General features: G+C 37.7%; 1 protein-coding gene across 1 annotated transcript in view; it reads right to left on the bottom strand.

Moving 5' to 3' along the window:
* Positions 1 to 170: 170 nt before the first annotated feature.
* The window catches only part of LOC139948463 (ribonuclease 3-like), a 31,306-nt gene continuing 7,462 nt past the window's right edge, over positions 171 to 24,014 (bottom strand). The window contains exons 7-26 of the mRNA XM_071946610.1: positions 23,328 to 23,494; positions 22,580 to 22,747; positions 22,209 to 22,367; positions 21,427 to 21,738; positions 20,589 to 20,725; positions 19,580 to 19,787; positions 18,669 to 18,776; positions 17,712 to 17,850; positions 16,882 to 17,002; positions 14,664 to 14,763; positions 14,337 to 14,555; positions 12,411 to 12,464; positions 11,966 to 12,069; positions 10,823 to 10,928; positions 9,390 to 9,537; positions 8,551 to 8,633; positions 7,869 to 7,972; positions 7,395 to 7,487; positions 5,661 to 5,707; positions 171 to 5,419 (exon numbers count right to left, since the gene is read on the bottom strand). Of these exons, the coding sequence (XP_071802711.1) occupies positions 5,223 to 5,419; positions 5,661 to 5,707; positions 7,395 to 7,487; positions 7,869 to 7,972; positions 8,551 to 8,633; positions 9,390 to 9,537; positions 10,823 to 10,928; positions 11,966 to 12,069; positions 12,411 to 12,464; positions 14,337 to 14,555; positions 14,664 to 14,763; positions 16,882 to 17,002; positions 17,712 to 17,850; positions 18,669 to 18,776; positions 19,580 to 19,787; positions 20,589 to 20,725; positions 21,427 to 21,738; positions 22,209 to 22,367; positions 22,580 to 22,747; positions 23,328 to 23,494 (2,774 nt within the window). The 3' untranslated portion in view covers positions 171 to 5,222. The remainder of the gene's footprint in view (positions 5,420 to 5,660; positions 5,708 to 7,394; positions 7,488 to 7,868; positions 7,973 to 8,550; positions 8,634 to 9,389; positions 9,538 to 10,822; positions 10,929 to 11,965; positions 12,070 to 12,410; positions 12,465 to 14,336; positions 14,556 to 14,663; positions 14,764 to 16,881; positions 17,003 to 17,711; positions 17,851 to 18,668; positions 18,777 to 19,579; positions 19,788 to 20,588; positions 20,726 to 21,426; positions 21,739 to 22,208; positions 22,368 to 22,579; positions 22,748 to 23,327; positions 23,495 to 24,014) is intronic.

Raw genomic sequence — 24,014 nt, 5'->3', positions numbered from 1 at the left:
CCGTAAATGTACTTTGCAATTGTGTTTACTCTACGCATTACAGGCAAAGTCTGCCTCGATTGACGTCACGAACAGCGCCCTCTCGGGTCGGGGTCTACTCTTAAATTTGTAAATAACAAAAGAACTGATTGTTTAAAACCTTAGTTAACTGTTTATTCACATTCCACTCATCAAAACACATATATTAGTGACAAAAGCTCATTCCACTCATCAAAACACATATATTAGTGACAAAAGCTTTATTTTGAAAAAAATACCACTTCCAGGTGACTTTAAAATTACGACCTTTAAATTGCCACTGAAAATGGTTTAACCCATAAGATTCAATAGGTATCGACACGTGACATGAGTTGGATTTATGCTTCGCAACACATCAACAAATCGCTTTTATTTATCTCAGGGAGAAAAATATAGTCAGTTGTGGTAAACTGCTTAAAGACACTGGACACTATTGGTAATTGTCAAAGACCAGTGTTCTCACTTGGTGTATCTCAACATACGCATAAAATAACAAACCTCTGAAAATTTGAGCTCAATTGGTCATCAAAGTTGCGCGATAATAATGCAAGAAAAACACCCTTGTCATACTAAGTTGAGTGCTTTCAGATGCTTGATTTCGAGACCTCAAATTCTAAATCTGCTCGAAATCAAATTCGTGGAAAATTACTTCTATCTCGAAAACTACATCAGTACTGTACACCACTTCAGAGGGAGCCGTTTCTCACAAAGTGTTATACTATCAACCTCTCCCTATTACTCGTGACCAAGTAAGGTGTTAAGCTAATAATCATTTTGAGTAATTACCAATAGTGTCCACTGCCTTTAAACCAAAAGGACCTGTATATAAATGCACAAAAATAATAGTTATACATGTTCATGTATGCATGCCCTAGCAGAGCCGTTCTGGAAATTATCTAAAGTCTTGTTCTTTTAGTGCTGCTACATGCAGTGGTGACATAACATAAACTCTCCTCGATTTAACGCCTTCCATGTGTGAACCAACCCCCCCCCCCCCCCACCCCCACCCCCCAAAAAAGAAATTTGCTTGGCTCTTATAAACAGATACTGAAATAAATGCACGTTCTTTGAGCTCGTAAATAGCAATACCATTACCCCTGAAAATTCCATTTCTAGAATGTAAGTTAATACCTTCTAGGCCTCACAAGGTTATCACAAGATTATATTTGCAACCGGAGGGTTTTTTATTTAATTAAATCACGGACCATTCTCTACATTTTAATTCCACTAAGTACAATCTCTTCAAACAGTTTATTGAGATGTTAACAGATTGATGTCCTGAGCCTGGTTTTGTAAAACAGTTTTGCTTTACTTCAAACGGTTCGATGATTTACTTTTAAAAACAAACTCTTTGTCAAGGAGGTATTGGTTAAGGAAGTTGAATTGAGCTGTGTGTTTCAAGGAGCTAACCTACTTAAAGACAATTGACACTATTGGGGTTTGTCAAGATACTCACTTGGTGTATCTCAACATGTGCATAAAATAACAAACCTGTGAAAAATTGAGCTCAAGTTTGGAGATAATAATGAAAGGTGACTTTGTCACACAACGTTGTGTGTTTTAATTTGCTTGGTTTCGAGACCTCAAAATCTAGTTCTGAGGTCTCGAAATCAAATTCCTGGAAAATCACTTCTTTCTCGAAAACTACGTTACTTCAGAGGGAGCTGTTTCTCACGATGTGTAAAACTATCAACAGCTCTCCGTTAATCTTTACCAAGTAAGGTTTAACTATTTTGAGTATTTATTATAAATAGTGTCCACTGCCTTGAACGAATCTTTCCAGCGAGCTACGGGATGGTTTAAGTAAAAGTTTGTATTGGTGGGTTTAGAAATAAAAGTCAAGGTGCCAAAATTTGAACCATTCAAAACAAAGGTTTGAAAAACAAGTTTCTAAAATAATAGTGTAAACTTCATTCAAGTACTTTGTCCTAAACCTCACCAACATACACCTCGTCATTTCTAATTCATTAGGGACAGATGTTAATATACAATCAATGACTTCATAAACAAACAAGATCTCTCTGTCAGATGGAACACCTGATTAGAAACGAGTTGAACCAGCTGTCTTTTAAAGGCAATGGACACTATTGGTAGTTACTCAAAATAATTGTTATCATAAAACCTTACTTGGTAACAAGCAATGGGGAGCTGTAGAGAGTATAAAACATTGTGAGAAACTGCTCACTCTGAGTTTTCGAGATAGAAGTATTTTTCCACTAAAATATTTGAAATTGATTTCGATACCTCAGAATTAGATTTTGAGGTCCCAAAATTAAGCATCTGAAAGCACAAAACTTTTTGTGACAAGGGTGTTTTCCCCCGTTATTACCTCGTAACTTCGACGACCAAATGAGTTCAAATTTTCCCAGGTTTGTTATTTTATGCATATGTTGGGATACACCAAGTGAGAAGACTGGTCTTTGACAATTACCAATAGTGTCCACTGTCTTTAAGGCAGAGGCGAGAGCTGTTAGTTAGATCAATGATCTACTAAACTAATAAATCAATATTTTGACAAGAGTGTCAACTATGTATTGAAATGGTCCTGGTAGTTGAAGATATTAACTTATTATAAGTATGGTGGGTATGGTTTTAAGGCTACACCGACAGATAAAAGCTTTATCTCCATGACAACCTCAGATGTAGTGGTACCCTTCTTTTTAAAAGTGGTTACACGGCGTTCCATCATTTATTTATTCAATTTAAAAACATTATTCAAAGTTATTATCGTTTTCTTTGCCCTCTCTTGAAACTACCAGTAGGTTATTTTTTTAGATCCTTTTTTATAGTTTCATTAAACTTCAATTGAACCTAGCCAATATATTAAGTAATTTATTACTATAGTATAAAATTACAAAACTTATATGAGTATGATCACGCTGTTGGTTAATGGTTCTAAATGCCTGTCAAAACCAACCATTGGTTGGCTGATTTGGGTTCAACACCAATATGCATAACAGGGCAACTTGTACTTTTCCATGTGTGAACAATTATTTATAGACATTACAAATATTATTAATACTTAGTAACTGAAACAGGTTCGCCAGAGCGTGTCTGTATTTACTTCAGTCATTGTACTATAGACCTCTGTCACGCTGCCCCCATCTTGGTCATGTACCTCGTATCGAATAACAATAATGAATGCTGATAATCATTTTGCAAATAGGAACCAGACTACTTTGTTCTTCCAGCCTCGGTTTGGTAACATTGATATCAATGGGAGAAATTCAAGATGGCTGCACCATGATAAAGGTCTATTGTCTACCCTTCATGGCACAATTTCATAGCGCTGCTTAACGGTAAAAGCACGTTTTCGTGTTAATACTGCAGCAGAACAATTTGCTATGGTGCAAGCGTATTTCACAGGGTTACCAGAAAAAAAATAGGTGGCCATATTGTGCGTTCACCACGGATTTGCATTGTGACGTCATTTATTTTCGTGCAGTAAGCACCGAAAGATTAGCTGCCATTTTGTGTGCTTACGGTTAGCAGTGCATTGAAATAGAAATCCCACACACAGTAAGCACAAAATCGGCTACTTAGCAGCTGTATGAAATTGGGCCCACATCATCTCCTTTAGGTTTAAAGACACTGGACACTTTTGGTAACTGTCAAAGACCAGTCTTCTCACTTGGTGTATCTCAACAAAAGCATAAAATAACAAACCTGTGAAAATTTGAGCTCAATTGGTCGTTGAAGTTGCGAGATAATAATGAAAGGGAAAAACGCCCTTGTTACATGAAGTTGTGTGCTTTCAGATGCTTGATTTCGAAACCCGAGGTCTTGAAATCAAATTCGTGGAAAATTACTTCTTTCTCGAAAACTACATTACTTCAGAGGGAGCCGTTTCTCACAATTTGTTATACTATCAACAGCTCTCCATCACTCGTTACCAAGTAAGGTTTTATGCTTATAATTATTTTGAGTAATTACAAATAGTGTCCACTGCCTTTAATTAGTGACTTGAGTCATTATCCACGATTTGCTTGACTGGTCTTGGAGGGGAAAAGGAGATAACCTGACACAATCTAAAACATCTCCCAATAAAAACAACAATCCATTCATTCATTATCCACCTCATAAGTTCAATTTTCTCAAGAAACTTTGACACATGAGCACTACACGTAGTTATTAGTTACGCTGGCTCTTCATGTAAGTTATGCTGTCTAATGTAACAAGCATAAACCAATATTTAGACGACAGACAAACATAACACGCCTACTTGACAGCCCAAGTCTGTGTTATGGTTGAAGTTGTGGGTGTGAATAACGAATGGTTTAATTGGAAAAGGCATTCAAGTGGAACACCATTCATAATAAGTTACATATCTCGTTCATTTTCAAAGCTCTAATAAGCAATGAAAGTACAGAATCTTTAAGTAACAATTATGTACAATAAATGAGCAGTTTAAAGGCAGTGGACACTATCGGTAATAGTCAAAGACTAGCCTTCACAGTTGATCTATCTCAACATATATGCATAAAATAACAAACCTGTAAAAATTTTAGCTCAATCGGTCATCGAACAATGAAAGAAAAAAACACCCTTGTCACACAAACTTGTGTGCGTTTAGATGGTTGATTTAATCAAATTCGTGGAAAATTACTTCTTTCTTGAAAACTATGGCACTTCAGAGGGAGCTGTTTCTCACAATGTTTTATACCACCAACCTCTCCCCATTACTTGTCACCAAGAAAGGTTTTATGCTAGTAATTATTTTGAGTAATTACCAATAGTGTCCACTGCCTTTTATATAGCTGGAGAAAAAAGAAAAAGAAATTGTGAAAAATTGATGAAACAACCAAACCAACCGACAACAAAAATAACCCGCGTTAAAAAAACGAACTGAAACAAATTACCCAAACATAGCTCAAACAAGTGTTGGGTAAACAAGTTTTGAGTTTCCAAAGCTATTCGTTTCAGAAATTCCTATTGCACACATAAAAAGAGCATTACTTAAAGACGGTGGATATTATTGGTAATTGTCAAAGACCTGTCTTCTCACTTGGTGTATCTCAACATTTGCATAAAATAACAAAGCTGTGAAGCTTTTCAAGATTCCCACCCATCTTCTTCCATCTGAGACTTCCTTCTGTCTCGCGCTATCTTCCGTTTCCTCCTGTCTCACGTTTTCGTAGACTTCCTCCAAGCTATCAAAGATTCCCTCCCATCTTTTTCCTTCTTAGACTTCCTTCTATCTCGGGCTATCTTCGGTATCCTCCTGTCTCACGCTGTCGTTGACTTCCGCCTGACTCTCGTTGACTTCCTCCCGCCTCACGTTGTCTTATACTCTCTCCCATTTGACGCTTTCTTGGGAAATTTCCCTTCCCATGTTCTGTACTGTCTTCATTGTACTTTCTTTCAACCACCATCCGCTGATGATGTAGCTGGGGGAAGTTGTCTGTAAAGAAAAATAAGACTTGCTATTTATTTTGAACAAGAAATTCAAAGTCATAATTGGGTCTCAGAATTCATAACTTTCAATAACCTCTTTCTGTATAAATGTATATTCTAAGAGCCTTGAGTACCTGTTTGGTAGATACGTACGCTTTTAAGACTTTTATATTATTTTTATTAAAGCCGTGCAACAGATAACACGCGATTGATTTGAAGCATTTGAAACTCTAATTGATCATACTTACAATTTTGCAATGCATCCTTTGCTGCTTCCATTTGGGCATCCTGAGTACTACATATAAAAAAATACATACAATGTAATAATTCCTTATAAGTTATTTTTGTTTGCATTTTTTTAATATTTTCACATTTACTTCAATTCAATTCAAGAATACACTTATTTCAATACTCTTATTAAAGAATAACGACAGTTACATGTATTATGGAGTAAAGCAAAACATATCTTTAAGTAAGAGTGAACATAAATAAATAAATAGAGTACAGGGCCGTTTTGGTAACCATGAGCTTGTAAAAAAAAAAGCCAGACAGACAAGAAAATAAGACAACCAGACAGACAGATAAACAGACACAAGGACAGATGAACATAAGACATGACACAACGAGTTTGTAATAAAAGCGACAAGATGGTTAGAACAGTTTAAAAGCTGGAGATAAATGAGACAAGCATTGAAGAGGTGGATGTGGTTGAATTACATAGGATGGGAAGCTAAGATGTTCAAGACCTTTCGCACTTGGTATATTTATGTGCTTTCTGTTGTAAATATTGTATAATTGGTGGCACTAAACAGAGTTCAACTCCACTTAAATGAAAAAAAATAAATAAATATTAATAATAATAATAATAATAATAATAATAATAATAGTAGGTATTTGTAATGCGCCAAATCAATCTTTACAGATGTTCAAGGCGCAAGCAGAGACAATGTAAACAAAACAATACATGTACATATCCAGTGAATGCTAAACAAACGATAATAATAACATGTATGGTTATTTGACTGTTGTCTTTTTTACATTGTACACTCTGACGGTTTATGTGTTTATTAGGTCCTGACTTGCTCAACTGGCCATGAGAAATGTAGAATGAGACGAGTACATATAATTCATGGATTGCTTCTCGCCTGTAGAACTCTCACCCATCATTTCTTCAAGAAACTGACAACCTGGACCACTTCAAAACTTTGTCCAAGACTCACATCTTCCTTCTGACATTTAAATGCTAACTTTATTGATGGAGCTCACGCCGTTGAATGTTTTTTAAATAGCGGACAAATGCTGTGAATCATCATCAAGTAGTGGTAGAACATTAAACATTCAACGGTTAATCATATCAACTGCATACACAAGCTACTCTCAAAGGCAGTGGACACTATTGGTAATTGCTCATAACAATTGTTAGCATAAAAACCTACTTGGTAATGAGCTTTGGAGAGCTGTTGATAGTATAACACATTGTGGAAAAAGGCTCCCTCTGAAGTAATGTAGTTTTTGAGAAACTAGGTATTTCTCGCTAAAATATTTGAAATTTGTTTTCAAGACCTCAGAATTTGAATTTGAGGTTTCAAAATTCAGTATCTGAAAGCACACAACTTCGTGTGACAAGGGTTGTTTTTTCTTCCATTATTATCACGCAACTTCAACAACCATTTGAGTTCAAATTTTCACAGGTTTGTTATTGTGTGCATATGTCGAGATACACCAAGTGACAATTACCAATTAGTAGGATTTGAAACTTTGCATGGTGGAGATAAGATATAGAAGAGTTTGCGGTAACACCATGTAATAACAATCTCTAAATGAGTTGGGGTGGTTCTGAAAAGAACCGTTGGGTTAACTCCCAACTGAATTACCAATTACCAAAGGTGGGTAGTGCCAAGTGACAATTACCAATTACCAAAGGTGTCCAGTGCCTTTAAAGAGAGCTTTTGCTTTTGAAGAAGAACAAAGACATGTCTTACTTTGATGCGCATCCTGTTCCTAGTCTTTTACTTCGGAAGTAAACAGCAACGTTGTAAACACGGTTGTTTGTTGGTCCATGTTGGCTAATAACCCTTTATAAAGAATGGAACAACATCAACATAGATTAGAATCATCAATCTAAACAAAAGTACCAGGTATTTTGTACTGTAATAAATGTCAAGACAATGGAATATTTCAACATTTTAACAATCTTGTCTAAATTTCTCACAACAAAATTACATAAAACTATTTGGGTTTGGAAAGAAAAACAAAACCCATTAATTTCAAAGGTGAAAATTCCCAAAATGCTGATTTTTTTTTTTTTTTATAATTAGAATTTAATGCATGAAATAATTCTTAATGAATAATCAATATTATTCTGCAATTTTTCCTAAGAATGGCTCATAATATTTGGAAAGTTTGTTTCGTTTTCTTTTAAGTTTACATGATTCATGGAAGATTAAAATACTCACTTGTACTGAGGTACGTCTGGTTCCTTGCCTTCTGTTCTCAAAGTAAGGCAACATTGCTGTAGTTGGGATTTAGCGTCATTCCAATGCTGACTATAAATAAAATCCTGTACAAGGAAGAATTAGACATAGAATAGTCAATAACGGATGCATCAACCAAGATTATGTAGAAACCTGTCATAATAAAGCTTCCTTCTGTTTTAACTATGGCCTGCTTTTATGTTATTGATGTTCAGACTTTAGTTAGTATTTTGCTTGTTTTTCTTGGATATAACATTTTCAATTCTTGTCTGCTGTTTTGTTTTATTGTCACACCATTTTTGAGTAAAATTAATTCAATTTCAATGTGCAATTTTCAATGTGTAAATTTAGGGGAGTGGCTTAACTATTTTGCATTTTTTTTTATTACCAAATTGCCTCCTATTTAATTTAAATTTTTAAATTAAGTTGTAATCCAGCCTTTGTGCTGCTAGGACCGTTTTTTAATAAACCATTTTATCTATCTATCTATAGTTTTTACAGTACCTGCAAGTATCCTAAATGACAGGTGCATCATTTAATTAAGCTCTTTAACCTTGTTGTGTGCTACTTCTAAATGACTCTTTCTCCCCTGGCTAGAATAGTGACTTTATTTGAGGTTTATCTTTGTGAATAATAAACAATCCATCATTGGATAAAAACCAACCTTCAACCTTGGGAAGAAACAAACTCCACAGAAGACTGTCACTGACTCAATACCTTGATCAACAAACAGCGCTCCAACAAAAGCTAAATCAATCAAACAAAATGTCCACTCAGAATCAAAAATCAACAATCATAACTTTCTTAGAATTCTTACAATTTCAATATTTTTTTAGTTGCTTGATTCTGCTCGGACTAAACATTTTTACAGGTTCAAATAATAGTCCATACAATTGACTTTTCTACTACCCTATCTTGCAGCTGAATCTGTTTGAATAGAATGATTCACACTCTTTTGTATCCAACAAAATAATAATAATTAAAACAACAATAAAGACTTTTAATGTAAACATATCCACCCTGCTTGGTGTTCAAAGCACAGTAAACAACCCCCCCCCCCTCCCGAAAAGAAAACAAAGACAACATTTAAAGAAACGTTACAGAATTGGTAAAAAACAAAAATCGTGAAGATCACAGATTTACATAAAACTTACACGGTCTAATGATGATGATACTAGAAAACATCCCTTGAAATGTTTCTGCCTGAAATTTCATACTTGATGAGAAAAAAATAATCTAAGTTCGCATTTGGAGTTTATCGCTCAGTGAGCGTTTTATTCATTTTTGTTTTGCCATCGATGCAGTGCAAAATTTGTAATCAGTTTTTCACTATTCTTTTGGACCCAGGTGGCCGATCGATCTCGAATTTCTACAAGTTTGTCAGTTTATGTATATGGTGGATTACATAAAATGCTTACACTGCCAGCAACTGTTTTGCTAGCATAACCAATTCTGTAATGTTCCTTTAAGATTAAGTGGTAGAGCGTGCCAGATGAAACCTACCTTCCAGCAGATCGGCAAGTAGTTTGGTAGGTAGAGGTCCTCCATCTTCAAGTGTTCGATTCTTAGCGTCAATGATGTACTCTGACATACCAAGATCTGAGGCAACCATGGCTTGGGTTTTATTGTTCACTAAGGAGCTCCGAAGAAGCTGTGTAAAAGTACAATTACTATCAATTAAATTGTTTGTGTTCATTATTATAATGTATTATATTACTGTAAACAAAAATATTGACATGAGCCCTGTGCAAGTTTCTTTTCCACTTGTTTTGTTTTTGTGATTTGTACAAGTTCCCCCAAACAAGACTAAAAGGTAATTTTGGTAAAGGACTACAGGAAGAAGCCATTTATTAAAATGAAAAATGCAGGGAAACTAAAGTTGGCAATTTCTATTCCTCTGACATATAGGGTGCATTTGATTAGCTTCCCTGGGCTGACCCCGGTCTGCCCCCCCCCCCCCCCCCCGGTACAGTCAAATGTCTCCCCAGGGGCTCACCAGGGTCAACCCCAAGTGTGCCCTGAAGCGGAACAGGTCACTTGGGGGCTGGCCCGAGGTGCATGACGTCACCATGAGAGGGTGAGTGATCATTCGATTAGCTCTTGTCAGAGGCTCATCCGAATGAGCACCGCGGGGTCGACACGGGGAATCTAGTTAAAGGCAACCGTTATATCAATGTGCAAACGTAGCAAAAACTCCCAAGAAGGTTTCAATATCCACAAGACTTGCACGATCTAATGATGCCCTAATTGAACGGAGGGTTGAAATGTCTACTAGACTTGCATAGTCTGACAAAAGCCGACAATAACATAGGATTCAAACTACCTGTGGCAGTGTCATGGCCGAGCGGTAATAAGAGCACCGGATTCAAGCACTGGTGTTTGATCAGCAGGGTGTGGGTTCGGATCCTGGTCGTGACACTTGCTACATAAAATTGGGGAGGTAGTGCTTTCTGCTCTACCGGCCAGGCTTCGAATTGATGAAACCCAAGCCTACATCCGTATGGACTGTAAAGGGGTTAACCCTGTTTCAGCCCTAGGAGTAGGTGGCAACGGCCTCTGGAAAAAATAATTGTAGCCCACACCTTGAAGTGGCCTTCAGGCCTTGTGTGTCAGGCGACTTGCATACAAAAATAAAAATAAAAAATAAAAATAAACCTCTAGCTACCGGGCAATCTCAGTAGTCTAATGTAGTTGGTAAGACACTGCTCTAGAATTGCAAGGGTCGTGGGTTTGAATCCCACCCAAGAAACATGCCTGTGATAAATTGTTCACAGGGTTCAGGAAAGGACTGAGTATACAGTGCTAACACACATCGGTGTATGGGTAAAAAAATAAAAAAATCAATATTCTTTATCCCCGATGCAAATTTAACATCTATTAAATAATATACTTTGTTGTTGGTTTAGCTTGATAAATGATCAAACATTCATACTCACAGATAAGTGCCCTTCATGATGATTTGGGAAATGTTTATACAAGTAGTTTGATGTGATGAGTTGAAGAACTGTGTCACCAAGAAACTCCATTCTCTGATTGTGACCTCTGAACAAACCAAATCATATCAAACATGTCATCGCAGTTTATCAATTAGAGTTATACAAAATTCAAATGAATTTCAGTCAATCCTCCATTGACTGTTTTAGAAGTTACTTAAAGGCAGTGGACACTATCGGTAATTACTCAAAATAATTATTAGCATAAAACCTTACTTTGTAACGAGTAATGGGGAGCTGTTGATAGTATAAAACATTGTGAAAAACAGCTCCCTCTGAAGTAACGTAATTTTTGAGAAAGAAGTAATTTTCCACGAATTTGATTTTGAGACCTCAGATTTAGAGTTTGAGGTCTCGAAATCAAGCATCTGAAAGCACACAACTTCGTGTGACAAGGGTGTTTTTTCTTTTATGATTATCTCGCAACTTCGATGACCAATTGAGCTCAAATTTTCACAGGTTTGTTATTTTAAGCATATGTTGAGATACAGCAAGTGAGAAGACTGGTCTTTGACAATTACCAATAGTGTCCAGAGTCTTTAAAGAGTGCAGGCCTGGAATTTCATCTAGAAGAGGGCAAGGCCATGTTCATTTTGCAAAGGGCACTTCCATAGTAAAGCTTAAAGTCTATATGAAGTTTTGAAGGAGGACCAAGGCCAAGACTAGGGCCCAATTTTATAGAGCTGCTTAGCACACAAATTTGCTTAGCATGAAATTTCTTCCTTGTTAAAAAAAAAAAGGTTTACCAACCAAATTTTCATTTGTTGCTTATTGCTCTTTACTGGTATTCAGCTGTTGTTTGCTTATCCTGAAAATCATGTGGAAATTTGGTGAGTAATCCTGTTTTTAACAAGGAAGCAATTTCATGCCAAGCACATTTTTGTGCTAAGCAGCTCTATGAAATTGGGCCCAGGCCAACGGAACCGATAGCCTCTTTGGCCTCCATGTATTTCCAGGGCCCCAGAGTAACTTTTGACCTTGCTATAAAACAATTCATAACATTACAGATGTGGTAAATAGTCCATTTTTGTCACGATGTTAATTGTTCTTGAGTAACAACTAAAACATAACTCTAAGAGTAAATACCTGGTGAGATTTGTATAGCTCATTGTCCTTTGTGTAAATGCTCGGGCAAGTAATCGAATGTGTTGGAATTTAATTCCTGTAGACTCCTCAAATTTACTCAGCATCTAAAAGTAAAGATAAATCACATCTTAATCATTCACTGATCACTGATATTCTTGTAAAAATGTTGTTACAAATGTGTACGATTGACATAGTTTCTAATTAAATTTTATTCTGTTCAAGAAAGGTTTCTTTCAATTTGTTATTTATATAGACACAGAGATCAAAGTACTATTTTCAATTGATTTGATTCTGACTGGTCAGTCCATAGCATTGCCAATATAGTACCCTGCAAATTGCACTGAATTGTGTTAATCTATCACAAGCATGTTCAAGGAGTACAGGAAATAGTGTCTGCAACCAATTTCAAACTTGGCGTTCATGAAACTAATAAAACATACTTTACCTGCAATATACTAGAATACTGAATCATATGTCGGTCACCTTGTGGAAACTCAAGCTATAAGACAAAAACAAGACCGTATATAACTTCATGAGCTCCTTTTTAACAATTAACTTACAAAGAAAAGCCCAAAGTCAGACCTTGCCTATTCCATACAAACCCACTTGAAGAGAATCCCAATCGTGCCTTGCTTATCCCATACACACCCACTTGAAGGGAATCCCAGTCATGCCTTGCTTATCCCATACAAACCCACTTGAAGAGAATCCCAGTCATGCCTTGCTTATCCCATACAAACCCACTTGAAGAGAATCCCAGTCATGCCTTGCTTATCCCATACAAACCCACTTGAAGAGAATCCCAGTCATGCCTTGCTTATCCCATACAAACCCACTTGAAGAGAATCCCAGTCATGCCTTGCTTATCCCATACAAACCCACTTGAAGGATCCCAGTCATGCCTTGCTTATCCCATACAAACCCACTTGAAGGATCCCAGTCATGCCTTGCTTATCCCATACAAACCCACTTGAAGGATCTCAGTCATGCCTTGCTTATCCCATACAAACCCACTTGAAGGATCCCAGTCATGCCTTGCTTATCCCATACAAACCCACTTGAAGGATCTCAGTCATGCCTTGCTTATCCCATACAAACCCACTTGAAGGATCCCAGTCATGCCTTGTTTATCCCATACAAACCCTCTTGTAGGATCCCAGTCATGCCTTGCTTATCCCATACACACCCACTTGAAGGATCCCAGTCATGCCTTGCTTATCCCATACATGTACAAACCCTCTTGTAGGATCCTAGTCATGCCTTGCTTATCCCATACAACCCTCTTGTAGGATCCCAGCCATGCCTTGCTTATAGTCTACTTGCTTATCCCATACACACCCACCTGAAGGATCCCAGTCATGCCTTGCTTATCCCATACAAACCCACTTGAAGGATCCCAGTCATGCCTTGCTTATCCCATACACACCCACTTGAAGGATCCCAGTCATGCCTTGCTTATCCCATACACACCCACTTGAAGGATCCCAGTCATGCCTTGCTTATCCCATACAAACCCTCTTGTAGGATCCCAGTCAACTGAGATCCTTCAAGTTGGTGTGTATGACTGCAGTTGACTGCAGTCATACCTTGCTTATCCCATACAACCCTCTTGTAGGATCCCAGTCATTCATTGCTTATCCCATACACACCCACCTGAAGGATCACAGTCATGCCTTGCTTATCCCATACACACCCACTTGAAGGATCCCAGTCATGCCTTGCTTATCCCATACACACCCACTTGAAGGATCCCAGTCATGCCTTGCTTATCCCATACAAACCCACTTGAAGGATCCCAGTCATGCCTTGTTTATCCCAAACAAACCCTCTTGTAGGATCCCAGTCATGCCTTGCTTATCCCATACAAACCCACTTGAAGGATCCCAGTCATGCCTTGCTTATCCCATACACACCCACTTGAAGGATCCCAGTCATGCCTTGCTTATCCCATACAAACCCTCTTGTAGGATCCCAGTCATGCCTCGCTTATCCCATACACACCCACTTGAAGGATCCCAGTCATGCCTTGCTTATCCCATACAAACCCTCTTGTAGGATCCCAGTCATGCCTTGCTTATCCCATACAACCCTCTTGTAGGATCCCAGCCATGCCTTGCTTATAGTCTACTTGCTTATCCCATACACACCCACCTGAAGGATCACAGTCATGCCTTGCTTATCCCATACAAACCCACTGGAAGGATCCCAGTCTTGCCTTGTTTATCCCATACACACCCACTTGACGGATCCCAGTCATGCCTTGCTTATCCCATACACACCCACTGGAAGGATCCCAGTCACGCCTTGCTTATCCCATCCACACCCACTTGAAGGATCCCAGTCATGCCTTGCTTATCCCATACACACCCACCTGTAAAGGATGCTTAGGATGATCCATCCATATTCTCCTCAATTTCTCAGTGTCAAATAAGAGATTACAGAAGATCCGTCTGACTACTGGTAGACCTCCCTCAAGAAACAGAGCTCCCATTAAAGCCTCTAAGCAGTTAGCTAAAGCATGTTTCAGATCAGAACTCCTACAAAGGTCTGGACCATGGGCATACAGAAGAAAACGCTCAAGCTCCAACTTCTAAGGTAAACAGAGCAAAAAGAAGAAATCAGTAAATAAATTCATGTTATGTACATGTATAACACAAATATTATGAAATAGCTGGGTGAGTTGTCCACATTTACGTACCCTAGCCAGAACTGCGAGATGTTGATTCTGCACAATCGCCTGTCTGTAGGTTGCCAGCCCGCCTTCTTCAAGTGGTGGAAACAAGTAATATAAATGGGTGCTGTAAGGAAACATTGAACATGTTTACTTCAATAAAGTATTGGTTAACAATCCTGGAAGGTATATCACGTTTTGAAACATAAATTGGAGACTCTTCCTGGCAATGACTAGAGTAAGCTAGTCGAAACATTGAGACCAATTAAGAACTCACTCCATGGTAGTGCACTTAATAATAATAATAATAAGACATTTGTAAAGCGCCTAATGCAAAAGCCTCTAAGCGCATAAAAGAAACAATAAAATAAACAATTAGAGAAAGATACAAGATACAAATAGGCAAATTACAAAAAAGAAGCTTTAAACAAATGAGTTTTCAACAGGGACTTAAAACATTGTAAAGTATTAGCTTGGCGAATATGCACAGGAAGACTATTCCAAAGAAACGGTGCGGCGTAAGAAAAAGATCTGTGGCCATAAAAAATGGAAGAAGCTCTAGTAGCAGAAAGCAATGACTGTTGAGATGATCGTAAAGTCCGAGTAGGGGAATAATGATGAACAAGTTCAGATAAATAAGCAGGAGATTGACATGTTTGAGCCTTGAAAGTTAACAGAAGAATTTTGTAAACTGTTCGAAACTTAACTGGGAGCCAGTGCAATTGCATTAGTACAGGTGTAATATGGTGAGAATGAGGCAGACAAGAAATGAGGCGAGCAGCAGTGTTCTGTACACGTTGAATTTTAGCAAGATCTTTATCGGGGAGTCCATACAGAAGTGAATTGCAGGAATCAAGTCTAGTAGTGACGAAGGCATGAACAAGACGAAGAGTAGTTGCTTCATCCAGGTAGCGGCGAATTTGTGATATTTTCCTAATAGCTATGAGAGCTCCTTTGCAAACATTATCAACATGTCTACTCATGCACAATGATGAATCCATAATAACACCGAGGTTAAGAAAAAATATCCTAAAACCTTAAATAGTAGTCCCATCCGATTTTCCACCTTCCGCCCAGGTAGTGGATAAAAAGCAGGACGGTTCTTTTTAGAACTGAGAAGTCTCCCGAACAATCTGAAAAATCTACTCTGACGGTTCTCTAAAGAACAAACTCTACCTGACAAGTAGATACACACATGGTATTACCACAAACCAAACATTGATACCACACCATGCAATGCCTCAAATTATATATAGGATACACTTCCTGAAACTCTGCTATATTTTACTTAATTTCTTTGACTCCTTTTTAAAAGTGTTTTTACTCTTGGCACACGTAAATACCTAAAGAAACAAATCATTGCTAGAAGTTTACCTGAATAATAAACATAAAATCACACGATGCAAGATGTCCAGAAGACGATCAGAGCAAACCGAGCGAAACGTCGGGTTGAAACCAACACTGCCTTTTAGAACTAGTGCTGGGCGAATAGTGAATTTTTATTATTCGGATACCGCTGGCCAACTATCAGAAATTAACCGGATATTCGAATAGTTTTTTTGCTGCTAGAGGGCGCTATTAAAAAAATAATTTAAAAAAAAAATTTAACAAACATTTTTTGCTGCTAGAGGGCGCTGTTCGTTTGTGAATGAGCTCTTATGGGCGGATTGATATTAGTTTTAGTCAGTGTCACTCGGTTCATTCATGAAAATGACCGGATCTAATTTAAAGATGGCGATTTGCTTTTTCTTGTGATCGTGTTTGACTCTACGTGAAGGAAAACTTTTGTAATCTTTGAACAAATTACGTCAGAAATGTCATTGTTTTGACTCTTCACGGAGGTGAGCATAGTTAAATACTTAATTTATGCTGTTTTATGCTGTCTTAGTAGAAGTTTCATAAGGATTCAGACAAAACATTCCTATCAGTTGTTGCCCGACGTCCGCGGATATTCGGATATTACAGAATATCCGGTTACTTGGTTGTAATTACAGAACTATCCGGTTTATTAATAGCTATTCGCGCCCTATGCGGATATCCGGTTAAGAAAAAAAAGGCATTCGCGGTTACGGATAGGAAAACCTATTCGCCATTAACCGGATATTCGAATAATTCGCCAGGCCTATTTAGAACCACCCCCAACTCATTTAGAGATTATCATTACATGGTGTTACAGCAAACCTTACTATATCGTATTTCCTGCATGCAAAGTTTCAAATCCTATGTAAGATCTAAGAAATTGTACCTTGTAACGAATTCCACGACTGCATCACCAAGGAATTCTAACCTCTCATAATGATGAATATGAGATGATAATTCATCAGGAGCAGCCATCTCAGACATGATCTTAATCAACGTGTTGATTCCTTCAAGACAGAATAAATAAAACATCATCATTTCATCATTCTAGAAATCCTATGCTCAGTCACATTATATGCATGGTAAATCCATTCTACATTATGCATCGCTACATGTGTAGTTTAAAGACCCTGGACTCTATTGGTAATTGTCAAAGACCAGTCTTCTCACTTGGTGTATCTCAACATATGCATAAATTAACAAACCTGTGAAAATTTGAGCTCAATTGGTCGTAGAAGTTGCGAGATAATAATGAAAGAAAAAACACCCTTGTCACACAGAGTTGTGTGCTTTCAGATGCTTGATTTCGAGACCTCAAATTCTAAATCTGATGTCACGAAATCAAATTTGCGGAAAATTACTTCTTTCTGGAATACTGCATCACTTCAAAGGGAGCCGTTTCTCACAATGTTTTATACCATCAACCTCTCCCCATTACTCATTACCAAGTAAGGTTTTACGCTAATAATTATTTTGAATAATTACCAGTAGAGTCCAGTGCCTTTAAAACAACTTAATAAAGGGCAGTTAAATTTGGTTTTAGTCTTACACCGATGTAGGTTAGCACAGATCTCAGAAAAGTACCAAGTTTACAGTGCTACACACATCGGTCTAAGTGTAAAACCGAAATTAATATTATTTATCCTAGATGCAAATTTAACATCTACTAAGGAAGGAATGTCTTTATAAAAGCCATTTGATTCAATTCTGTCTTACCTTTCTTTCTGGATCGCTCCACTTGTTTCTTCTTGTCACCATAATCTGGTTGTCGTATACCACAGTTGTAGAGTGAGTTACGGACATGGTCTGGATTCATTCCATAGGTCAAACGGTATGAAGGATGGGTCATTGCATGCTGGTCAAACAAGATAAAGATCAAAATATTCCTTAAATTGTGGTCAGAGGGTATGAAGGTTGGGTCAGCGCGTGCTGGTCAAACAAAAGGTCAAAATGTGTCTTGATTTGTTCTTATAAATCAACAGGTCAAATGGTATGAAGGAAGGTTCATCACATTTTGGTTTGATAATAAATCATAGAACCTTATTAGGGTTTGAAATTAGCGGTCGCCAAATGCAAGTGAAAATAGCGGTGGGAGAGTAAAAACCCTTTTTTACTAGCCCGCCGGGTGAGTCAAATAACTGTTCCTTTTCACATAAAAATGAGGGTACAGTGGCAAAATCCCAAAGAAAACTTTTACTGACGCTTTTAAAATAGTAAGTTTGATGAGACTAGATATTCATGCAAGATTTAATTTTGTTGCAAACGGAGTTCAAAACATGTTCAAAACAACCGATCCTCCAACCACGAATTTATTAAAATTGTTGTTGATGGAAAAGGGAAAATGTAGGAGATAAATTAAGAGATGAAATCCTCCAAAAGGTTCAACTTTAAGAACTCTGTGCTGTGTTTTTTTTTTTTTTTTTGGGGGGGGGGGGTTATTTTATTTTTTACATTACGAAAATTTTGTGCATCAATACATGCGGGCTAGTGAAAAAACCTGCGGGCGATCAAGTATTTTGGTTGACTTGCCCAGCGGGCAATTGAAAAAACCTAATGATGTCCCTTGTCTCTTAACCCACTAATCCTGTAAAAACATCTTTTGCCTCCTCATCTATTCACTGCTAATGGAAACAACAAAGCATGAACAATGATTGAATCTAAATATTTATTTACCTTTAGTAGGACTCTGTCTTTGAACTTGTAGCCGATGATGTCATCGATGTTGTAAAGGCAGTTGAAATAACGCATATGGTTGACAAGAACAGGCAACATCATCGCATGCTGGGGGAAACAAGTTTTTAGAGACAATAAATCTTTGAATAACATTTCATTTTTGGGTTTCACACTAAATTATCAACAAAAGTCATTTATTCAGTTGTTTTTTTTTACTTTACAGGATGGCAGATATTTTCAAAGTTCATTCCTTAATTTGGGCATTTTGATGAAACACTAAAACAGCCTACATAGTATAGGTTTTCTCGGTAAATTTCGGCAAATGAGCAGCCAATTTCATAATCATACGTTCGAATTAAAGCTGTTTTGCCTCTCCAGTTGTTACTGCGTTTCAAATTAAGAATTCGGCCATTCATTTTCGTTTTGAGTCGAGCCAAATTCCTTTAGCACTCTGTTCAATTGAGCGTATTGTCATTCTTTTTCGTAACACACGTCTCAAGAAGCGTCTGCGAATTTGAATGCTGCTTTGCTGGATCGTTAAATTGAATGATTATTTAAATAAATCGAATGACGCAACATTACATTTGACTAATTATAAAACGAAATTTAATTACCCTTTTAGTAGCATTCGATTTCGCACGAATTAGAATAGCTTGGTGGTTAAATTGGCTGCTCATTTTCCGAAATAAAAATAATTATCGTTTTTTTATATCGCGCTTTGCATCTCAAAGCACTTTCCACATTACAACCCCTGGTCAATGGGCCCATTTAATTACTTCCTTAAACCATCTCAGCTCCCTGGGGAGTTAACCTCCTGTGCAACAAATATGCATTAAGAAGCTAAATAAATCACAAGAACCATCTCTGCTATCTGTTTAAAGATGATGTACTGAATGTTATTAACAACTTACCTGACACACATCGGACCCAATACCAGTCATCAACATATCTTTGCTGCTAATCTCAGCTGTGACCTCACGGGTCATGTGACCCTGGAGGCGGATTCTCTGAAGCTTTTTCTCTTTCTCAGCGAGTTTCTGACGATCTTGAAGACTAACCTTGGGTTTATTGGCAAGAAGATGGTTCATCTTCAAATAAGATTTGAAGAGATTTTGATAGCTGAAAATCATAGAAGGGCAAATCATTTTACTGTTGAAAATAAGTTATTACAAGCATTAATGGTCATAATTAATTTTCAGGCTTAGAAGCAGTTAGTCAGATCAGTCAGTAGGTCAGGTCAAGCAGTCGATCAAGACCAACAAAACAGTCCCATAAGACATCGTGATCTACATCATAAACATCTGGTCAACATTACTCAAGCCCACTCTCTCCTGAAGACGAGCAGATAATATATTTTGAATTGTCGTGACCACGTCGGTTCTTGTCAGAACCAACACTTATGATAGAAGTGATTTTAAACATGGTTGGACACACAAGTTTTCTATTGATAGTAATTCCTAGTAAAGGTTCTAAAAGTAATCCTTTTCTTTGAGTGGTTCTTTTACAAATCTTAAAGACACTGGACACCTTTGGTAATTGACAAAGACCAGTTTTCTCACTTGCTATATCTCAACATATGCACAGAACCAAAAACCTGTGACAAGTTGAATTGGTCGTCAAAGTTGCAAGATAATAATAGAAGAAAAAACACCTTTGTCACACGAAGTTGTGTGCTTTCAGATGCTTGATTTCGAGACCTCAAAATCAAATTCTGAGGTCTCAAAATCAAATTCAGATATTCCAGTGGACAAATACTTCTTTCTCAAAAACTACAGTACTTCAGAGGGAGCCTTTCTCCAATGCTTTATACTATCAACACTTCTCCATTGACCGTTACTAAGTAAGTTTTTATGCTCATAATTATTTTAAGCAATTACAACTAGTGTCCAGTTCCTTTAAGATATAAAAAACCAAACTCACTCTCTGTTTCCTGCATAGCTGAGTTGAGCAGGCCTCAAACCAAAGTGAACTATCGTTGGATATCTGGATGTTGGTTCATCTTCGGGACTTGTGTCATCTTCTCTATCCACCTGATCAACTCGGACTGAGCTTGGCTTCTAGGGTTTGTAGAAATATACAGGAAAAACATGTTGTCATTTAGGGCTGATCTAACTTTGAAATTGTTTTGGAAACTAGGATTGGCTTCAAAGGAGATTTTAAATTAATAATAATAATAATAATAATAATATATATGTCTTACATAGTGCACATATCTACCAAACAAGGTACTCAAGGCGCTGAATATATAGAAACTTTCTACAAACTTTCAGAAAGATAGGTTATTGAAGTGATAAATTATGATACCCAATTATGTAGCACCTTATAAGGGTTCACAAGGTGCTATGGCGCATACAGCAGCCACAGCCAGGAACACCGGGGCGAACCCCTTCTCTTTTCGATAAGTGCACTAATTTCTTTTACATGCGTGAAATCGACCCCTGGGTTCTTTTACATGCGTTACACAACACATGGGACCAATGGCTTTACGTCTCATCCGAAGGACGAACAAATGGTTTAAGTGTCTTGGTTAAGGACACAAGTGTCACGGCTGGGGATACGAACCCACACTCTGCTGATCAGAAACACCAGAGTTTGAACTCAGCGCTCTTAACCACTCAGCCACGTCTAAACCAAGTAAATTAACAGCAGTTAGTTCAAAGACACTCACTGTAATGTTTCAATTATTCGATCAATAATCACCCAAAACAATCTCTAAAAAAAATAGTTAAAGAAAAAAAAAAGTTGACACGATTCGTACCTTTCCAGGACATGTAACAATCATTCCTTTGTGTTCTTCAGCATAACGTTCCCACGTTATCTGGTCACACTCCAACCATTTCTTCAAGTCTTTTTCCTCAATGATTGGACGACTCATCTTGAGTAGATTCTGAACTACATGGTGCATGGACAGGATCTCTTTACCATTGCTTGGAAGATGACGTGCAAAGCGAGGCATAAAATGGAATAACCTACACCCGCCAACGTTGCCGACAAGCTCAAAATCATACAACTCCAAGATTTCAAAAAACAGGAAATCAACAAACAGGTCCAGTCCTTTCACTGAAAAGTTCTGATAAATAAACAAATAGAAAACAACTTTATACATAAGTGGAAATTATTTCTGCTTTGATAAATTGGTCAAATCACCTTTTAAATCGGAATTGTTCATGTTTCGCAGGGCCCAATTTCATGGCTCTGATTACAGTAAGCACAGAATCGTGCTTACGGAAGCAGGGAATTCTGTGCTTACAGCAAGCGTATTTCACGAGTAAGCGGCGAATTTTGTTTTTCTGTGCGTGCGTTCTCCCCGTTACTAAGCATTCTACGCTTACAAGGGTAGCGCAGAAATTTGGCGCTTGCACGTAAGCGTGGAATAGTGTTCGTAAGTGCAGAATTCGCCGGTAAGCAGAGCCATGAAACTAGGCCCTGGTTCCTTTTACAATGATGCCCGTCAAATCCCACACAAATATGAATATTGAAAGTCAACTTTTGATATGAGCTCATTTTAGATTCCTCACAACCCTTACCCAACAATCTTACCTCTGGCATTGGTTCTTCAATAAATAAGATGGAGTACTCGATGTTAAAGCGTACCACTTTGCATGGAGGAAGATCGTCCAGTTTGAAATGAGAGAAAAGGGAAAATCCTTCAAAAATGTATTCTCGATCATCATATTCAATGACTGTGGGTTGATGAGTCTGTGGGAAAACACAAAAGAAACAAGTGTTTTAGGCTGTATAGTAGATAAATGTGAACTTTTTATGAGCTAGGTCTGGGATGGCCTGTGCTTGTTTTATTGTTTTGACCGAAGAATAAAAAAATAATAATAATAATAATACTGTTAGAAAGAAAGAAGTTTACGAGAATTTTTGCCACAGAGAAAGAAGTCAAAAAGCATTTAAGATCTTACCAGGAAGTTTGTACTTGGTGCCATGGTGATGCGGTAATGATACAACTTGCCAGCATTGTTGGTGTAAGGATCACACAAGGGTATTGGCTTCTCACCTGGGTAGATATTATGTCTTATACCAACTTGTTTGGCTTTGGTACTACATCGACATAATGGACCATCATTTACCTTCAATGAAACAAAGACAAGAAAGAATTGACGAAGAGGTGTGCATAACGTCTACAATCATCTTAACCCATTTTAGCATTTGAGAAAGACTCTGATAGGGTTGAAAAAACAGATCATTAAATTTTGTTTACATCTATTCCATGGGTCCTTTAGGTTGGTAAGCAGTTTTCAACAGCTAATTTTATTTTCTCAATAATCTTATGTATCTCTTAGAAGAAATTTGATATTTTGGAAAGTATGTAGATTTTTTACATGGAGCCTTCAAACTCATTTATCAAATATTTCTCAAAGTTGTCTTTCCTATTCTGAACTTCTTTCACAAATCTTACTTTTCCAGCACGTATTTTGGGACTCAAACTAAAGCCGTTTCTGAATTGGCGATTACAGCTATGGCTACGACTGTTGCTAAGAGTGTTGCTAAGGATATACTATACTTTATTGCACAGTGACTCAGGAAATCTAGCTGCAGCTGTATTTCAGACACAGCCAAAACTAGTCCTAGAGGGAGTTCTGGGGACAACTCGACAGTAACATCATTAACCGAGGACACCACTCAAAATAGAAGAAGAGTTTGATTTACCTCTCCAGGGTCGTTGAACCAGAGGTTTTCTGCGAGTCTAGCCGGATGTTTCTCTTTGACTTTAAGGAATGCCAGAGGATCATCTTGCTCCTCCGTCTCTTTGTCCTCTTCCTCATCAGACGATGATGAGGAATCACTTTCCTCCTCTGACGTCTCACCATCACTACCTGAGATGACAGACAGGTATTAAATCTCAATCTTAAAGGAGTTGGGTACTTTTTGTAACACTAAATTGTAACCGTTTGTTATAAAATGCATATGGTTAGAAAGATATGGTTTTAAAAGTAGAATACAATGATCCACACAAATCAGGCCTAGAAATCCGACGCGCATCCGCGAATCGATTCGCGCGAAGATTCGCGCCCGGCGAGGACGCCGCGAATCTGAGTGGATTCGAAGTTGCCAGCAATTAGAAGGGGACAATCACTTTCTCAGCTTTATATTTGGGTCAACATGAATATATTCGTACTTAGACCCACTATTTTTTATTTTTTCACTTCCGTTTATATCCGACACAAAGTTAGTTTTTTAAACCACTCACGTAGCTGACGAGTTGAGTCGTCGTCAGATCCTTAACCCTAAACGGCCGTCATCGTTTGTCACACACCACGCACTCTGCTTGTAATACACGATAAGTCGTCGGTAAACACCAGCCAAGGACCGAAACAATTATTGGTTCCAGCCGCA

The sequence above is a fragment of the Asterias amurensis genome, chromosome 15 (genome assembly GCF_032118995.1).
Source record: "Asterias amurensis chromosome 15, ASM3211899v1".
NCBI lineage: Eukaryota > Metazoa > Echinodermata > Asteroidea > Forcipulatida > Asteriidae > Asterias > Asterias amurensis.
Note: the sequence above shows the minus strand (reverse complement) of the source record. Positions and strands in the feature narration are given on the sequence as shown.